Below are 20700 nucleotides of genomic sequence, written 5' to 3'. Positions count from 1 at the left end.
AACAACCAACAGGCAATGGGCAGCAATAGTGCAGATAGCAGCAGATAGATAGCAGCAAGTTTAGGTGGTGACTAGCAACAAAGAATAATATGCAGGAAAAAAACGGTTTAGTATAAAGCTGGCACAGGACTCACCCCAATCCACCTCCACAACTCCGACGCGTTTCGCCGGAAGCGGCTTTGTCAAGGAGTGAGGTGGACTGGGATAGTCTCGCTATAAGTAGTATATGTATGCCAATGAGGAGTGAGGAACGCACCTGTTACGGGACACTGGGTGATGTAAACCGGAAATGGCGTCAGGTCACATGAGCGGATCGGCTCATGTGAATGAGACCGGGATCTCGCGAGAGGAGGGCCGTGTAAGCCGTCCACGCCTGGGGTACACTACTGCGCATGTATGCTGGCTCAACTCCCATATAGGGAGCCAGAGACGCGCAAGGATGGAACTAATGGCGCAGGCCACACAAACATGGCCGTGTGCTATGATGTTGCGCATGTGCGCCGGGCCCGGTCCCTAGAGGCAGAAGATGCCTGTGGCCTCACTAAAATGGCTGACTGCCGATAATAAATTTAAGGGAATGAGGAGATGTATAAAGGGTAATAGTTAATGGGGGGAAACAATAGGATCTAAATTAAATCAACCATGTAAGATATATGTGATGCAGAAAATGTGTAAGGATCTGTGTGTGCACGTGAAATAAACAACATTTGAGCAAAAATAGTGAAAGGGAAAAAAAATTAATAAAGGGGAAGAAGAAAGGGGGGGGGGGGGGAGTGAAGAAGGGTGTGAATGGGGATAATGTAATGAGATAGACCTGAGTGTGCAAATATGCCATGGGATTTGATGCTGGAAAGGTGAATGAGTGGAAGTGATGAAATAAATAAATAATTGTGACAAGTATGGAAAATAATAAAAAATAATAAATACATTAATGTTGCCAAGTGATAGGATATGGGGACAAATAGAGGAGGGCATGATAAATGAAATGTATGTAATAGATGAATTATACATCAATAAAAGAGGATGGTAATATAATAGCCAAATAATGATAACTATAAATAACACATGAATAAACATACATGATAAGGTGGGGGGCCCCCAATATAGCTTTAAACATTCCCCATCCTTATGTACTATTCGATATATCTTTAATGTATTTATTATTGTTGCTATTATCAGTAGTGTTGTCCAATTAACTATCTGTGGATGGTTCATGTATGTATATTCATACAATATTGATTTGTTTTTCTTAATTATGTTTAAAGCTATATGGGGGGCCCCCCACCTTATCATGTATGTTTATTCATGTGTTATTTATAGTTATCATTATTTGGCTATTATATTACCATCCTCTTTTATTGATGTATAATTCATCTATTACATACATTTCATTTATCATGCCCTCCTCTATTTGTCCCCATATCCTATCACTTGGCAACATTAATGTATTTATTATTTTTTATTATTTTCCATACTTGTCACAATTATTTATTTATTTCATCACTTCCACTCATTCACCTTTCCAGCATCAAATCCCATGGCATATTTGCACACTCAGGTCTATCTCATTACATTATCCCCATTCACACCCTTCTTCACTCCCCCCCCCCCCCCCCCTTTCTTCTTCCCCTTTATTAATTTTTTTTCCCTTTCACTATTTTTGCTCAAATGTTGTTTATTTCACGTGCACACACAGATCCTTACACATTTTCTGCATCACATATATCTTACATGGTTGATTTAATTTAGATCCTATTGTTTCCCCCCATTAACTATTACCCTTTATACATCTCCTCATTCCCTTAAATTTATTATCGGCAGTCAGCCATTTTAGTGAGGCCACAGGCATCTTCTGCCTCTAGGGACCGGGCCCGGCGCACATGCGCAATATCATAGCACACGGCCATGTTTGTGTGGCCTGCGCCATTAGTTCCATCCTTGCGCGTCTCTGGCTCCCTATATGGGAGTTGAGCCAGCATACATGCGCAGTAGTGTACCCCAGGCGTGGACGGCTTACACGGCCCTCCTCTCGCGAGATCCCGGTCTCATTCACATGAGCCGATCCGCTCATGTGACCTGACGCCATTTCCGGTTTACATCACCCAGTGTCCCGTAACAGGTGCGTTCCTCACTCCTCATTGGCATACATATACTACTTATAGCGAGACTATCCCAGTCCACCTCACTCCTTGACAAAGCCGCTTCCGGCGAAACGCGTCGGAGTTGTGGAGGTGGATTGGGGTGAGTCCTGTGCCAGCTTTATACTAAACCGTTTCTTTCCTGCATATTATTCTTTGTTGCTAGTCACCACCTAAACTTGCTGCTATCTATCTGCTGCTATCTGCACTATTGCTGCCCATTGCCTGTTGGTTGTTATTGCTTATTATCAGCACTATACCGTGTGACCCAGGTGTTATTATTTTCCCTTCTTTAGGCTGCATGTTCAAGTCCTTGTCCACTTCATTTGCACGGTTAATTAATTTTTTAATTTTTAATTCTTTGCACTTGTTGCAACTCACTTGAGTGTTATATTTTATTCATTTGCTTTTTGTTTTGGTTATTAATCAATAATTTTATCACATATAATTGGTTGCCTTCACCGGCCATTGCGTGGTAATTTAATTCCACAAGTATTGCACATCTTTTTTGCACATTTGCACGACCCCCTTCCCCCCTCCTTCCCCTCACCTTGTGCATGCAACCCCTGCAGATATTAATTTATAGTTTATTTATGATTTATAAACCATTAATTGCAGCTCACTACTAGCACTGTGACTTCTCAAAGAACTATTTTATCTCCTTATTTATTTTATTGGCATACAGGCTTTCTCACCCCAGCATCCACCTTATACTTTTATATTTATATTTTTATATTTTTATATATTCTATATTTTTTTACTACCGTTTATGAATTGATTCTGTGATTTCAGATATACATATATGTATTTTTTAAACTATATATTTCAATAAAATTACTTTTATATATGATTATACTTGTCATAAATTATTTTTAACTGGGGTATATTCACTATTTATTGTGTGGTCTTCCACACCTGTAGGTTGTTATGTTTTATTTGTGCTTAAAAAAGCTCAAGAGCACATTTTCCCCCATCTTATACACAGGCTTAGGACCGAAGCCCAAACACAGGAAGTGCAGCCTGGAGTGCTGAGGGGGGGGTGTGTCCAACCTCAGCCAATCATAGCTCCTCTCACACTTAACTGCCATATGCTGTTGGTTGGACACCCCCCCCTCAGCACCCCAGGCTGCACTTCCTGTGTTTGGACTTCGGTCCTAAGTCTGTGTATGAGATGGGGGAAAATGTGCTCTTGAGCTTTTTTAAGCACAAATAAAACATAGAAAACTTCATTTTTTTAATCAAAGTATATTAGAAATATTTTTTATTTACCCTAAGGAGTGCAATAGCAAACATTAGTTTCAATGAGAGTGCCCATTTAAGTCTCTGACTTCTTTAATTTAAAAAAGCACTATGGTATTTTTTTTATTTTATTTTTTTGCTTATATAGTGCAGCACAGGCTATTATTAGAGAATGATGTAGAAGTTCTTGTGCTTTCCTTGTGCTTACCTGTTTTAGCTGATGTGGCAGGCATGGAATTTTCAGGCATATTGCTTTCTATTTCCACACTGTAATGATTGCCTAATGCTGCCTACATTTCCCATGAATCCTCTGGCTTTGCAGGAAGAGGGAGTCAATTATGATCACTGCACCTGGTCATCTCATTAGGCTGCTGGTGCTAGAGGTCATCCAGGTGAACTGATTAGACTTTTTAGTGGGTTGGGGTCAGTTCAAACTACATACAGTTTGTATGCATTTTCTTATTCCAAGTGCTTTTTTTGTTTAGAAAAATGTTGCCACGAGGTTAAAGTGATTTGACCAATAATAAATACAGTTCCAAATCCCCGTGACAAACCTCTCCTGCTCAGGACAGAGATGTCAGCAGAGAGCACTGTGGTCAGACTGAAAAGAACTTCAGAAAGAAATACAACTTCCTGTGGAACATACAGCGGCTGATAAGTACTGGAAGGATTAAGATTTTTAAATAGAAGTCATTTATAATTCTGTTTATCTTTCTGGTACCAGTTGATTTAAAAAAAAAAAAAAAAAAAAAAAAAGTTTTCCACCAGAGTACCCTTTTAAGACCACCCACTGGACTCCAATAAGCAGAAATGTAAATGAATAAAATAAGTGCAGGGAACTGCACGAAACAGTCATCTTGTGCGCTGTATCTGGCCATGGGAATTACAATAACCGCCAAGATGTTATCTACCTGATGGTGAGTGCCGGTATGTTTTTCTCTATTATGGTTATTTTATATTAGCTCACCCCTTTTCACTTTTCGAGTGCCATGTATTTCCCGAAGAGGTTGTGACACTACAACCCCCAGCATGCCTATGTAGTGTTGCAACCAGAGTTACAGGTGGGAACAAAACGACAATGTACAGATATACATATCACAAGGTGTCAATGTTACCCAGCCAGGGAGCCTCCAGCTGTTGCAAAACTCTAACTCCCAGCATGCGCGGACATGTACAGATATACATATCACAAGGTGTCAATTTTTCCCAACCTGGGTGCCTCCAGCTGTTCCAAAACTCTGTGGTGTCCCGGTACCGCATCCTATCCGGTACCTGTGTGTATAGGTCCCCATAGCCAGAGTCCCTAGGACCTTATTGTCTAGTCCACCCCTAGTCACCTCTCATCTAGGTATTAGTTATCTAGTAATTATTTAGGATTTATATATATAGGATTGTACAAATGTATATAAATAGTTAATTACCTGTACGGAGTGTAGCAGGACCTGGGGGTCACGTGGTCAAGTAAACTCTATGGTTTTTATGCTTAAGGCCCTTTGGAGGTCCCTGTGACGTATTGCACCCATCACTCCCTGTGACGGTGAGTGACAGTTGCTTGGACCAGTAAAAGCGGCCCTGCCCATATAAGGGAGCGGCGGCCATTTCTCTCTCTCTTGTTCCTGTGCAGCCAAGCAAGCAACATCTCTCTTCTTCCCGGACTGTCAAACGAGCAGGATCTGTGCAGCTGTCTTCCACAGTAAGTTAGGCCCGAGCCTCGTCAGTGCATCAATCCCTAAGCACTCTGCAAGATCACCGGACCTTATCTATCCCCTAAATCCGGACGAATCTTTGCAAATTACCCTAAATTCTCAGACTATATCAGAAGTCAAGGTCCGCAACAACTGTCAGTCATTGAACTATATAGAGACTGTATTCCTGAGACTGTTACTGTTTATTGGATGTACCGCAAGCATTTAAGTAAAGTTATCCAAGTTCAAGTTCAACTACTTTGTGGACCTTCAGTCATTTTATGCATGCACCTATCGTTACTGGGAAGGGCGGCGATAGGCCGGAGAATTACCTCAGCATATTAGCCCTCAGCCTGGCGTCATGAACTATAGGGTTAACCTTAACCCCTCATCTACCGAAACAACACCCCAACCATACACCCCCCAAGGGCTACCACAACTCTAACTTCCAGCATGCCCGGACAGCCTTCGGATATGTACAGATATACATATCACAAGGTATCAATGTTACCCAGCCAGGGTGCCTCCAGCTGTTGCAAAACTCAAACTCCCAGCATGTGCGGACAGCCTTCGGATATGTACAGATAAACATATCACAATGTGTCAATTTTTCCCAACCAGGGTGCCTCCAGCTGTTGCAAAACTCTAACTCCCAGCGTGCCCGGACAGCCTTCGAATATGTACAGATATACATATTACAAGGTGTCAATGTTACCCAACCAGTGTGCCTCCAGCTGTTGCAAAACTCTAACTCCCAGCGTGCCCGGACAGCCTTCGAATATGTACAGATATACATATTACAAGGTGTCAATGTTACCCAACCAGTGTGCCTCCAGCTGTTGCAAAACTCTAACTCCCAGCATGCCCGGACAGCCTTCGGCTGTCCGGGCATGCTGTGAGTTAGAGTTTTGCAACAGCTGGAGGCACCCTGGTTGGGAAACATTGCTTTACATTCTTGGGAATAGAACAACCAAATATAATGGCACAGGCTGGAGAATATATTACATAAACTCAGACGAAGGGAAAACATACATCTGCACGCAAGTACCTGTGACCTGTAAACCCGCGCCGATTATTAATAATAAAAGGCTATCCTGAAGGGATTACGTCTCTGCTTTCCTACAGCTCAGTAACCTTTCACTAGAGAACTTTCCGCCTCCAAAAATAACATTGCGGTCTCAGGCCTCCGAGCCTCCTGGCCCTTCTGGTTATTCTCACAGAAAATCCATCTACGTTCCGTGTCCTGGGGCTGAATCTAACACGGAGAAGACTGGGTAAAAAATAATACAGAAGGAGACGTGACCCGTAAACAGTCACCGCTGTGGATAGGTCTGGGGTCGGCTCTAATAGTATTCGACCCCCTTACCTTGTTGTTCTAGTAGGGATTATCGGCCTATTATAGTTATATAATGCACCTCAATGGACTTTTTCCATGGTCAGTGACTGTTCATTCTAATTATTATCATCTTCTTTCCTGGTTCCAGGATCTGTAGAAGCCAAAGGTAAATTTTTTGGTCCTGTCTGATAATAAAAAAAAAAAAAAAAAGAGGTGCTGCACCTGCCATGGTGAAGAGGTTCTGCAGCAGTTGGGGGGGGGGGGGGGTGGGGTGGTTATAATGTTATAATATTCTGATCCTATAGAGATAACAGCAGTATACAGATAAAGCTGTGGAGAGGAGTATGACTATCCTGATCCTATAGAGATAACAGCAGCAGTATACAGATAGAGCTAGATGGGAGGGGTATATATACTATATATCCTTATGCTATAGAGATAGCAGCAGCAGTATATAGATAGAGCTGGATGGGAGGGGTATATCTACTATATATCCTGATCCTATAGAGATAGCAGCAGCAGTATACGGATAGAGCTGGATGGGAGGGGTATAAGTACTATATATCCTAATCCTATAGAGATAGCAGCAGCAGTATACAGATAGAGCTGGATGGGAGGGGCATATCTACTATATATCCTGATCCTATAGAGATAGCAGCAGCAGTATACAGATAGAGCTGGATGGGGGGGCATATCTACTATATATCCTGATCTTATAGAGATAGCAGCAGCAGTATACGGATAGAGCTGGAGGGGAGGTGTATAACTACTATATATCCTGATCCCATAGGGATAGCAGCAGTATACGGATAGAGCTGGATGGGAGGTGTATAACTACAATATTTCTGGTCCAGGATTTGCAGAAGCCGAGGTAAATTTTTTAGCCCTGTTTGTTTAAAGGGGTATTCCAGTAAAAAAACTTTTTTTTTCATATCAATTGGCTCCAGAAAGTTAAACAGATTTGTAAATTACTTCCATTTAAAAAGCCTAATCCTTCCAGAACTTATCAGCTGCTAAAGTTGAGTTGTTCTTTTCTGTCTGACCACAGTGCTCTCTGCTGACACCTCTGTCTGTCTCAGGAACTGTCCAGAGCAGGAGAGGTTTGCTATGGGGATTTGCTCCTACTCTGGACAGTTCCCTAAGACAGACAGAGGTGTCAGCAGAGAGCACTGTGGTCAGCCAGAAAAGAATAACTCAGCTTCAGCAGCTGATAATTACTGGAAGTATTAAGATTTTTAACAGAAGTAATTTACAAATCTATTTAACTTTCTAAAGCCAGTTCAATGGAATATCCCTTAACTTTTTGCCCCTGTTTGTTTAAAAAAAAAAAAAAAAGAAGAAGTTTTGCGGCTGCCCTGTTGAAGAGGTTCTGCAGCAGTTAAGGGGGTTATAATGGACCTGTATAGTTAAAAAAGGGGTTCTGCAACAACTAGCATGTGCATTGTGTCCCGACTCTTTGTGAAGAAGTTCTACAGCAGAAGGGAGTGTAGGCTAGTTTTGGAACTTCAAGTTGGGGTTTAGTTAGGGGTTTATACTAGCACGGGATGATTGAAAAAAAGAAGTTCTGCAGCTTCTGGCATATGTACACTGCCTTTGACTCTTTGTGTAGATGTTCTACAGCAGCAGAGGTGTACATTCTAACTGTGGCCCTTTACAATTGTGGTGGTGTATATGGTAACCAGGCTCATAAAGAAGAGATTCTGTAGCAGCTGGTCCTGAAATTTCAAAAAGAGGTCCTGCAGCAGCTGACATGTATTTACTGGTACTGTCCATGTAATGAGAAGTACTGTGGAAGCGGGTGGTATAGGCTGGACCTGGATCTTTATCAAGAGGTTCTGCAGAAGCTGGTGATATAGGCTAACTCTCGATCTTTAAAAAAGAAGTTCTGCAGCAGTAAAGGTATAGATGGTAGCCTGATAAGGTCCTGACAATTCCAAAAGAGGTCCTGCAGAAACTGACCTGTATACACAGGACCTGTCACTATAATAGGAGGTTCTGCAGCAGCTGGTGGTTAAGCTTGACCCTGGACCTTAAAAAAGGAGGCTCTGCTAATGATGACATGTATGCCCTGGGCTCTGCAGAAGATGCAGATGATATTCTGTTCCTGATTTTTTTTAAAGTGGTTCCTCAGCAGCTGTCAATGTCTGACCCCTCAGGAGAACATGCCCATCAGCTGGAGATTATTTGGTGTCCCTGGTTTATCGTGGAAGAGGTTCTACAGCAGCTTGCGTGTATTTTTACATTTTGTTTTATTGTTTCCTCATAGATTGTAAGCTCTTGTGAGCAGGGTCCTCACTCCTCTTGTGTCGTCCTATACAGGGCTGGCGCTACCATATGGCAGCTTAGGCAGCTGCCCTAGGGGTATTGGCGGTGGAGGGGCAGAAAAATCTGAATCCCAGGCTGCTGGCAGGGGAAACGGATCAGTGAGTTACTTTGCATTATAATTTTTTTTTTGGGAGATGATCTAATTACTGGGGGCTTCCCTACCTAACTATTGGGGACTTTATCTATCTAACTACTGGGGCTTCCCTACATATATAACTACTGGGGGCTTCTGTACCTAACTACTGGGGGCTTCCCTACATATATAACTACTGCGGGCTTCTGTACCTAACTACTGGGGGCTTCCCTACTTCTCTAACTAATAGGGTCTTCCCTACCTATCTACCACTGGGGCTTCCCTATCTAACTACTGGGAACATCTCTACCTATCTTACTACTGGGGACTTTACACCCTATCTAACTACTGGGGCTTCCCTACCTAACTATTGGGGGCTTCTCTATCTATCTAACTACTGGCTATCTAACTACTGGGGGCTTCTCTACATATATAACTACTGGGGGCTTCTCTACATATATAACTACTGGGGGCTTCTCTAGCTAACTACTGGTGGCTTCCCTACTTCTCTAACTAAAAGGAGCTTCCCTATCTATCTAACTACTGGGAACTTCTTTACCTATATTACTACTGGGAACCTCCCTACCTAACTACTCGGTGCTTCCTACTCGGTTCATGTACTGAGTATACTGTGGATCATTGTTTTCCAAACAGGGTGTCTCCAGCGGTTGCATAGCCCTTGCATTTTTTTATTTTTTTTTATTTTTCCCTCCTGTCTGTAGCACACCTGGGGGAGGGGTTAATTGATTAACTGCTCTCAGGTGTATAAAACTAACTGGGAAACTCTGTGAGCCCTGCTCTGACTGAGTCTCACTGAAGCTGGGTCTGTATTCTAAATGTTGTATTATTAAGTGTTACATCTGAGAAGTTTTATACACAGAAGTTTAAAAAGCAGGAGTTGTAAGCAGGACCCACTGTAACTGTAAGTATTACACTCCCTTGATAAAAGTAGTTTTTCTTAATAGTTAATAACAGCTGTTTGTCACCAAGGATATGGACAGCAGGATTGGAGGTTTTCTTCAGTGCACATTGTGCCACATGTATACATCTCTGCAGCTTCAGGGTGAATACCGCTGTGACAAATGTGAGCATGTTGCCCACCTGGAAGCTCGTATTAGAGATCTAGAGGAGCAAAATGCAACATTGAGGGCGATTGACAATCTTACAGAGCAAGCAGTAAGTGGGGTAGAAATGGAGGTTGGAGAAACTAGCCAGGAGGCCCAAGTAGGGAGCGGGGTAATGTAGTTAGAGGGACTGGAAAGGGGGCAAGGAAAAGGAAGGTCACTTCTGCTTCTGATCTCCCAAGTAAAATTGCCAAGTTGGGCGATGATGCGAGGGCCTCAGTATCAGAGATGGCAACCCTAGTGGATACTGGTCTCCCTAACAGCCGGGGGAACAGCTCAACTAGTAGTGTGGGGGATGATAATGCAGGTAGGCCAAGACAGTTAGTTGTGGTAGGGGATTCTATAATCAGGAAGACGGATAGAATAATTTGTCGCCAAGACCACCTCAACCGAATGGTTTGCTGTCTCCCTGGTGCCAGGGTTCGGCATGTGGTGGAAAGGGTGGACAAATTACTAGGGTAGGCTGGGGATGACCCAGCTGTCGTGGTCCATGTGGGAACCAACGACAGAATACATGGTAGGTGGAGGTCCTTGAAGAATAATTACAAGGAACTAGGTGCCAAGCTGAAGGGAAGGACCTCTAAGGTTGTGTTCTCTGGAATACTTCCTGTGCCATGCGCATTGCAGGAAAGACAGCGGGAGCTTAGGGAGTTAAATGCATGGCTTAAGTCGTGATGTGAGGGGGAAGGGTTTGGGTTTTTAGAGCACTGGGCTGACTTTTCATTGGGGTACAAACTCTATTCTACGGATAATTTGCACCTGAATGGAAGGGGGTCTGCTGTGCTGGGGGAGAGAATCCTGGAAGGGGTGGCTGAGTATTTAAACTAGGTGAGTGGGGGTAGGATAATAAAGCAAAGAAAGCAGACAGTGGGATGGATAGGTTAGAGAGGGGTCAGGACATAATGGCGGGTGGAGAGGAGTCCTGTGGGGGGAGGTTAAGAGCAGTGGATAAGGAGATTCATGCGTTACAAACCAGCTGTAAAAATAAATGTAGCCCGAAAAATTGTAATCCCAATAATTCAAAAAAATTCCATTAGCCCCAATAACTCAATAACTACAATAAGCCCCATTAACTCAAAAAATCCCATTAGCCCCAATAACTTAAATAACGTTAGACGCAATAACGCAAAAAATCCCATTCGCCCCAATAACTTAAATAATAATGTTAGACCCAATAACTCAAAAAATTCCATTAGCCCCAATAACTTAAATAGTACAATTAGCCATTATAACTCAAATAATAACATTAACCCCAATAACTCTGAAAATCCCATTAGTGAGACTATATGTGTAAAATTTAATGGAAATGTAAAGTGAATGTTCACAAATGCCAGAAGCCTAGCAAATAAAATGGGGGAGCTGGATGCCTTGATACTGGAGGAACATATTGATATAGTTGGGGTCACTGAGACATGGCTGGACTCCTCGCATGACTGGGCTGTTAATCTGCAGGGGTTTACATTGTTTCGCAAAGATAGAATGAACAGAAAAGGTGGTGGAGTCTGTCTGTATGTAAGAAGTGGTATGAAAGTCAGTGTGAACGATGCCATAGTATGTGATGATTCTGAGGATGTGGAATCACTGTGGGTAGAATTACAAAAGGAGGGAAATACTGAAAAAATAGTATTTGGTGTAATCTACAGACCCCCTAATATCACTGAAGAGATAGAAGTTCGGCTTTATAAACAAATAGAGAGGGCCGCCCGGGCAGGTACAGTGGTAATAATGGGAGATTTTAACTATCCAGATATAGATTGGGGCCGGGGGTTGGCTAAAACTACAAAGGGGCGACAATTCCTAAATTTATTGCAGGATAATTTTATGGGCCAGTTTGTGGAGGACCCAACAAGAAGTGATGCCTTGTTGGATCTGATCATTTCCAACAACGCAGAGCTGGTTGGTAATGTAACTGTGCGGGAAAACCTTGGTAACAGCGACCACAATATAGTTACTTTTGACTTAAAATGTAGAAAACAAAGACAGATGGGGAAAGCAAAAACATATAACTTTAAAAAGGCAAACTTCCCTGGGCTGAGATCTGCACTACAGGACATAGACTGGGGGGAGGTGTTGTCAAATACTGATACAGAAGGTAAATGGGACATCTTTAAATCAACTCTAAATAACTATACAGCTAAATATATACCAAAGGGGAACAAATATAAACGATTAAAACTAAATCCTACATGGCTGACAAATGATGTTAAAAGAGCAATAAACAACAAAAAAATAGCCTTCAAAAAATACAAATCTGATGGGTCAGATAAAACATTTAAACAGTACAAGGAGCTTAATAAAATCTGTAAAAATGTAATAAAAACAGCAAAAATTCAAAATGAGAGACAGGTGGCCAAAGAAAGCAAAACTAATCCTAAATATTTTTTTACATATATAAATACAAAAAAACCAAGGACAGAGCATGTAGGACCCCTTAATAATGATAATGGGGAGGTTGTCACAGGCGATCCAGAGAAGGCGGAGCTACTGAATGGGTTCTTTAGTTCTGTATATACTATGGAAGAAGGAGCTGACATTGGCCAGGTCAGTGCTGGTAACACATCATGTACAGGTCAGTGCTGGTAACACATCATGTAATGTACTGAACTGGCTTAATGTAGAGATGGTACAAGGTAAGTTAAGTGATATAAATGTAAGCAAATCTCCAGGGCCGGATGGACTACACCCAAGAGTTCTTAGAGAGGTAAGTTCAGTAATATCTGTACCCCTGTTCATGATATTTAGAGATTCTCTGGTGTCTGGTATTGTGCCAAGGGACTGGCGCAAGGCTAATGTGGTACCAATCTTCAAGAAGGGCTCTAGGTCTTCCCCAGGAAACTATAGACCGGTAAGTTTAACGTGCATTGTGGGTAAATTGTTTGAAGGACTTATAAGGGATTACATACAGGAATACATAGGGGATAATTGTATTATAAGTGATAGCCAGCATGGGTTTACTAAGGATAGAAGTTGTCAAACCAATCTAATTTGCTTTTATGAAGAGGTGAGTAGAAGCCTTGACAGAGGAATGGCTGTGGATATAGTATTTCTGGATTTTGCTAAAGCGTTTGATACTGTCCCTCACAGACGTCTGACAGGTAAGTTAAGGTCTTTGGGTTTGGAAACTTTAGTTTGTAACTGGATTGAACACTGGCTCATGGATGGTACCCAGAGAGTGGTGGTCAATGATTCGTACTCTGATTGGTCCCCGGTTATTAGTGGTGTACCCCAAGGTTCAGTACTGGGCCCGCTGTTGTTTAATTTATTTATCAATGATATAGAGGATGGTATTAACAGCTCTGTTTCTATCTTTGCAGATGACACCAAGCTTTGTAGCACGTCTATAGAGGATGTGTATAAGTTACAAGATGACTTGGATAGACTAAGTGTCTGGGCATCCACTTGGCAAATGAGGTTCAATGTGGATAAATGTAAAGTTATGCATCTGGGTACTAATAACCTGCATGCGTCGTATGTCTTAGGGGGGATTAAACTGGCAGAGTCACTGGTAGAGAAGGATCTGGGTGTACTTGTAGATCACAGACTACAGAATAGCATGCAATGTCAGGCTGCTGCTTCCAAAGCCGGCAGGATATTGTCATGTATCAAAAGAGGCATGGACTCAAGGGACAGGGACATAATACTCCCCCTTTTTAAAGCATTGGTACGGCCTCACCTGCCATATGCTGTTCAGTTTTGGTCGCCTGTTCATAAAAGGGACACTGCGGAGTTGGAAAGGGTGCAGAGACGCGCGACTAAACTAATATGGGGCATGGAACATCTTAGCTATGAGGAGCGATTAAAGGAGTTACAATTGTTTAGTCTTGAGAAGAGACGTTTAAGGGGGGATATGATAAACGTATATAAGTATATAAATGGCCCATACAAAAAATATGGAGGAAAAACTGTTCCAGGTTAAACCCCCCCAAAGGACGAGGGGCCACTCCCTCCGTCTGGAGAAGAAAAGGTTTAGTCTAAAGGGGTGACACGCCTTCTTTACCGTGAGGACTGTGAATTTATGGAACGGTCTATCTCAGGAACTGGTCATAGCAGGAACAATTAACAGCTTTAAAACAGGGTTAGATACATTCCTGGAACAAAATAACATTAATGCTTATGCAGAATTATAAAACTATATCCCTTTCCCTTATCCCCTTACACCCTTCCCTTCAATTCCCTGGTTGGACTTGATGGACGTATGTCTTTTTTCAACCATACTTACTATGTAACTATGTAACTATATAAATACTGGGGTTTCCCTGTCTAACTACTGGGGGCTTCCCTACTTCTCTAACTAATAAGAGCTTCCCTACCTAACTAACTACTGGGAACTTCTTTACCTATATTACTACTGAGGAGCTCCCACCCTAACTACTGGGTGCTTCTCTACCTAATTAACTTCAAGGGGCTTCCCTACCTAACTACCGGGGGCTTCCCTACCTATCTAACTACTGGGGCTTCCCTACCTAACTACTGGGGCTTCCCTACCTAACTACTGGGGGCTTCCCTACCTACCTAACTACTGGGGGCTTCCCTACCTAACTACTGGGGGCTTCTCTACCTATCTAACCACTGGGGCTTCCCTACCTATCTAACTACTGGGGGCTTCTCTACCTATCTAACTACTGGGGGCTTCCCTACCTATCTAACTAATAAGAGCTTCCCTACCTATCTAACTACTGGGGGCTTCTCTACCTAATTAACTTCAAGGGGCTTCCCTATCTAACTACCGGGGGCTTACCTACCTATCTAACTACTGGGGCTTCCCTACCTAACTACTGGGGGCATCCCTACCTAACTACTGGGGGCTTCCCTACCTAACTAACTACTGAGGGCTTCCCTACCTATCTAACTACTGGGGTCTTCCCTACCTATCTAACTACTGGGGCTTCCCTACCTATCTAACTACTGGGGGCTTCTCTACCTATCTAACTACTGGGGGTTTCCCTGCCTATCTAACTAATAAGAGCTTCCCTACCTATCTAACTACTGGGGGTTTCCCTACCTAACTACTGGGAGTTTCCCTACCTATCTAACTACTGGGGGCTTCCCTACCTATCTAACTGCTGGGGCTTCTCTACCTATCTAACTACTTGGTAATGTAGATGAAAATCCCTGCACCAGCCCTGCTTCAATATCCTCATAGATTGTAAGCTCTTTTGAGCATATTGTTAAGTCTGTAACATCTTTTTCCTCTACATGTCTACCCCCCCCCCCCCCCTGTATTGTGAACCGCTGCAGAATATGGCGGTGCTATGATATAAATAAACATTATTATTAGACAACTAGGAAACCATTGAATGACATTTCAGGGTTAAATATAATGAGCCCATTAAAATGTGACTAGAGAAATCCTTCCTCTTCTCCATGTCTGTCCCGAATGCCGCGGCGAGCGGAGCGGGAGATCCAGCGTCCGTAGAATTCTTGTGGGGTCATGCTGTTATTAGATGCTGTATCATTTCAATAATTAGGTCTCCCATAAAAAGCGGATCTGGAGCGGCATTGTACGTGTATCACTAAACACTGTCTCTTTCATGTGAATCCTGCAGTCACCATCAAACAATTCCGTCTTCATGATGCTCCGCATAATCCTCCCTTTGTGGTTGGAGAGGAAACTATACCAGAGGGTTTGCCAACCTGGCTGATATAATTGATTCTTGGCACCGTCCTTACGTGCTCCGATGTCGGAACCTCAACCGCGGTAGTAGTGTAAACCATGTGTAAACAGCGAGATAAGATCATATCACCAGCAGGGGAAAATACTTATGGAACGCTCATTAATATTCTGTAGGTTGTGTATAGGATCAAAGGCGAAACAGACGCAGTGACAACAATGCGGCACGACCGAGGTGGCCATTAAACTGGCTTAGGTGGCCATGAATGACCTGCTGTGTGTGGACATCTTATTGCAGTGCTTCCCAACCAATTTGATTCCAGCTGTTGCAAAACTACAATTCCCAGCATGCCCGGACAGCCTTTGGCTGTCCGGGCTTGCTGGGAGTTGTAGTTTTGCAACAGCTGGAGGCATCCTGGTTCGGGAGCCCTGTCTTATTGTCACTGATAATGACGTAGGAGGTGAAGGAGGACCTAAACTAACAAAAAATATGTAAAAACTCTACTGCTGTAGAGATCTGTCAAATGAATTAACCGGAGAAGCTGAACTCTCTAAGGTTGAGTTTCCCAACCAGTGTGTCCCCAACTGTTTCAAAACTACAACTACAAATCTGTAAAATGCAATGAAAGGGAGAAGCTGAACTCTCTAAGGTAGAGTTTCCCAACCAGTGTGCCCCCAGCTGTTTCAAAACTACAACTACAAATCTGTAAAATGCATTGAAAGGGAGAAGCGGAACTCTCTAAGGTAGAGTTTCTCAACCAGTGTGTCCCCAGCTGTTTCAAAACTACAACTACAAATCTGTACAATGCATTGAAAGGGAGAAGCAGAACTCTCTAAGGTAGAGTTTCCCAACCAGTGTGTCCCCAGCTGTTTCAAAACTACAACTGCAAATCTGTAAAATGCATTGACAGGGAGAAGCTGAACTCTCTAAGGTAGAGTTTCCCACCAGTGTGCCCCCAGCTGTTGCAAAATTACAACTAGAAAATCTGTAAAATGCATTGAAAGGGAGAAGCTGAACTCTCTAAGGTAGTTTCCCAACCAGTGTGCCCCCAGCTGTTTCAAAACTACAATTACAAATCTGTAAAATGCATTGAAAGGGAGAAGCAGAACTCTCTATGGTAAAGTTTCCCAACTAGTGTGCCCCCAGCTGTTTCAAAACTACAACTACAAATCTGTAAAATGCATTGGAAGGGAGAAGCTGAACTCTCTAAGGTAGTTTCCCAACCAGTGTGCCCCCAGCTGTTTCAAAACTACAATTACAAATCTGTAAAATGCATTGAAAGGGAGAAGCTGAACTCCCTAGGGTAGCGTTTCCCATCCAGTGTGCCCCCAGCTTTTGCAAAACTACAACTAGAAAATCTGTAAAATGCATTGAAAGGGAGAAGCTGAACTCTCTAATGTAGTTTCCCAACCAGTGTGCCCCCAGCTGTTGCACAACTACAACTACAAATCTGTAAAATGCATTGAAAGGGAGAAGCAGAAGTCTCTATGGTAGAGTTTTCCAACCAGTGTGCCCCCAGCTGTTGCAAAACTACAACTAGAAAATCAGTAAAATGCAGAGAAGCTGAATTCCCTAAGGTAGTATTTCCCATCCAGTGTGCCCCCAGCTCTTGCAAAACTACAACTAGAAAATCTGTAAAATGCAGAGAAGCTGAATTCCCTAAGGTAGTGTTTCCCATCCAGTGTGCCCCCAGCTCTTGCAAAACTACAACTAGAAAATCTGTAAAATGCATTGAAAGGGAGAAGCTGGCTCTCTAAGGTAGAGTTTCCCAATCAGTGTGCCCCCAGCTGTTTCAAAACGACAACTACAAACCTGTAAAATGCATTGAAAGGGAGAAGCTGAACTCTCTAAGGTAGAGTTTCCCAACCAGTGTGTCCCCAGTTAAAATATCAAATATATCTTCAAATATATCTGGACACATATTCGGTAGTGTCAATGGACAAAAAACTTATTACATTTACAATGCTTAAATAAGGCCTAAAAGCAGTGTTTTCCAACCATTGTGCCTTCAGCTGTTGCAAAACTATAATTCCCAGGAGTTGTAGTTTTGCAACAGCTGGAGGCACACTGGTTGGAAAACACTGCGTTGAGGCCTTATTTAGGAGTTGTAGATTTCATCAGTTTTTTGTCCATTGACACTACCGAATATCTGTCCAGATATATTTTGGGTGGACATCCCCTCAGCAGTAGGTGACACTGAAATCATTTGATGCTAGGACCATGCTGACATGTGCCGTCCCAATTGACGGAAATGCAGTCCATGTAAAAATTATCTGAATTTATCCTTCATATAAGATAGGGCCAGGGACCATTAATTGTATTTAGAATATTGGGCAGACTAGATGGGCCAAATGGTTATTTACCGTCACATTCTATGTTTCTAATTTCCCAAAAAATTTCCGCTGTGTAAATTTTGCCGTGTACACGGTGCAGCTGAAAATAATTGAAAACAATGGGAGGCTGCTGCAGCGGAATTTCCAAGGGAAATTCCACAGTGTGAACGGTCCCTTATGCTTTGTATTTTATTGGCTTAGGGTGGGTTTACACTGCTTTTTTGGTTCCGTTTCACTAATTTTTGTTACAATCTGTTTCATTTTGCAGAATGCATAGACATGGTAAACCAAATAAAATAACAATTCATTACAGTCCGTTATTTTTATAATGTACATGAATGACTAATGGACTATGCTTTATGGCATCTGTTTTTAGCATCTATCAACATATAGGTTATTTCTTCTATAGAGCACATACATGCGATGGAGAGCAATAAGGTGGTGTCAACACACCCTTACAAATATAGTTTATATTAATAATAATATATTTCATAAAAAAATGTATCTCCTTTTTATGGAAATCATGGCTTATAAAAAAAAAAATAATAATAAACACTGCTCAGCGCGGGTTCAGTGCTTGCCTCGGGCATGCTTCTTCCTGAGCAGTGGATGTCAGAATGAGTGAGCAACAGAACAAAGGGATTTGTGAGCCAAAAAGACCTAGTGCATGACCTAGTAACATATAGAAGCATTATTATTTCAGATGTACATAAGTAAAGTTTAATAAACAGTATAACAAAAAGTTCTGAAACATTCTAGTACACTTTGTGCTGTGATACTCAAGTGATACTCGCCTATTCTGATACTGCTCTCCTAATTGGTCCTGGTCCCCATTCATCGCCCCTTCTTTCTGGTTCCAGCGACACAACATCCCCACAAGAACTGCCCATTCAGGAAATCACTGACTTCCGGAGGGACACTACTGCTACCAGTGACTGGCTGAATGGGGCATTTCCTGCAGGAACATTGCAGGGACCAGGAGGTCACAGAATGGTGCCTGCTGGGGGATTAGGTCAGTATCACTTGTTTTTTTATTTTAGCACCACCCTGAGGGGTAAAATTGTGATTACTCCAGGACACCTTGATACGTAGAGTGCACACAGAGTCCCCTGTGACTACTACACACCTCAGGACGCTAGGTATGTTGCCATATTGTGCCATTTTTTTCAGGACATTTTGCATGGTTTGCATGCTCTACAGGTGTCTTTAATAAGAACATACAAACTTGTTGCAGATGTTGTCCTTGGTGGGATTTTTTTAACCTAAGACCCCAACGCTGTAAAGCAACAGTGCAAACCACTAAGCAGCCACGCTGCAGCAGGACTGCTGCAGCGTGGCTGCTTAGTGGTTTGCACTGTTGCTTTACAGCGTTGGGGTCTTAGGTTCAAAAAATCCCACCAAGGACGACATCTGCAACAAGTTTGTATGTTTTTAATAAGAACAGCAGCAATGAAATATAAATTGCCTATAAAAAAAAAAAAATCATAACAAAATTCCGGAAGACAAGTAGAAATGGTGAAAATGGCTAAGAACACAAAAATTGGGGAAACAATCTGATTAAAGGGGTACTCTGGTGGAAAACTATTATTATTATTTTTAATTTTTTTATTTTATTAATCGGTGCCAAAAAGATAAAACAGATTACAAATTCACTTCGATTTAAAAATCTTCCAGTACTTATCAGCTGCTGTATGCTCCACAGGAAGTTCTTTTCTTTTTTAATTTCTTTTCTGTCTGACCACAGTGCTCTCTGCTGACATCTCTGTCCATTTTAGGTACTATCCAGAGCAGGAACAATTCCCCATAGGAAACTTATCCTGCTCTGGACAGTTCCTGAAATGGACAGAGGAGTCAGCACTGCGGTCAGACAGAAAAGGAATTCAAAAAGAAAAGGACTCCCTGTGGAGCAAACAGCAGCTGATAAATACTGGAAGGATTAAGATTTTTATATAGAAGTAATTTACAAATATGTATACATTTCTGGCACCAGTTGATTTAAAAAATATTTTTTGCCACCGGAGTACCCCTTTAACCCTTTTTGCTACCATATATGACAATACAGTACAGTTCCTATGCAACCACTACAAAGCATGTCTTGTTACTGACTACAAAGTGAATCATCACTATGAACAGTCTTACCTCTCCATGTCTGATAGGCTTCACATAACCTCTGGTTACGCCCATGCGGAACAATGTCTCTGAGGCCTGTATTAAAAATAGACAAAAAACTATGAGCAATGGTAAATAATTGTGCACAAACAAATATCAAAACAAGATAACTAATAAAATATATGTACACATTGACCTCCCCAGCAGAATACTGAGTACAGCTCTGGAGTATAATACAGAATATAAATCAGGATCAGTACAGGATAAGTAATGTAATGTATGTACACAGTGACCTCACCAGCAGAATAGTGAGTACAGCTCCGGAGTATAATACAGGATATAACTCCGGGTCAGTACAGGATAAGTAATGCAATGTATGTACACAGTGACCTCACCAGCAGAATAGTGAGTACAGCTCTGGAGTATACTACAGGATATAACTCGAGGTCAGTACAGGATAAGTAATTTAATATATGTACAAAGTGACCTCACCAGCTGAATAGTGAGTACAGCTTTGGAGTATAATACAGGATATAACTCAGGGTCAGTACAGGATAAGTAATATAATGTATGTACACAGTGACCCCAAAAGCAGAATAGTGAGTACAGCTCTGGAGTATAATACAGGATATAACTCCGGGTCAGTACAGGATAAGTAATATAATGTATGTACACAGTGACCCCAAAAGCAGAATAGTGAGTACAGCTCTGGAGTATAATAAAGGA

General features: G+C 42.1%; 1 protein-coding gene across 1 annotated transcript in view; it reads right to left on the bottom strand.

Moving 5' to 3' along the window:
* The window catches only part of TMEM135 (transmembrane protein 135), a 455209-nt gene that overhangs the window by 210135 nt on the left and 224374 nt on the right, over positions 1-20700 (bottom strand). Inside the window, exon 5 of the mRNA XM_056561396.1 lies at positions 20005-20070. Within this exon, the coding sequence (XP_056417371.1) occupies positions 20005-20070 (66 nt within the window). The remainder of the gene's footprint in view (positions 1-20004; positions 20071-20700) is intronic.

This window comes from Hyla sarda, chromosome 2 (genome assembly GCF_029499605.1).
Source record: "Hyla sarda isolate aHylSar1 chromosome 2, aHylSar1.hap1, whole genome shotgun sequence".
NCBI classification, from domain to species: domain Eukaryota; kingdom Metazoa; phylum Chordata; class Amphibia; order Anura; family Hylidae; genus Hyla; species Hyla sarda.
This window is presented reverse-complemented; position numbering and strand designations above follow the sequence as displayed.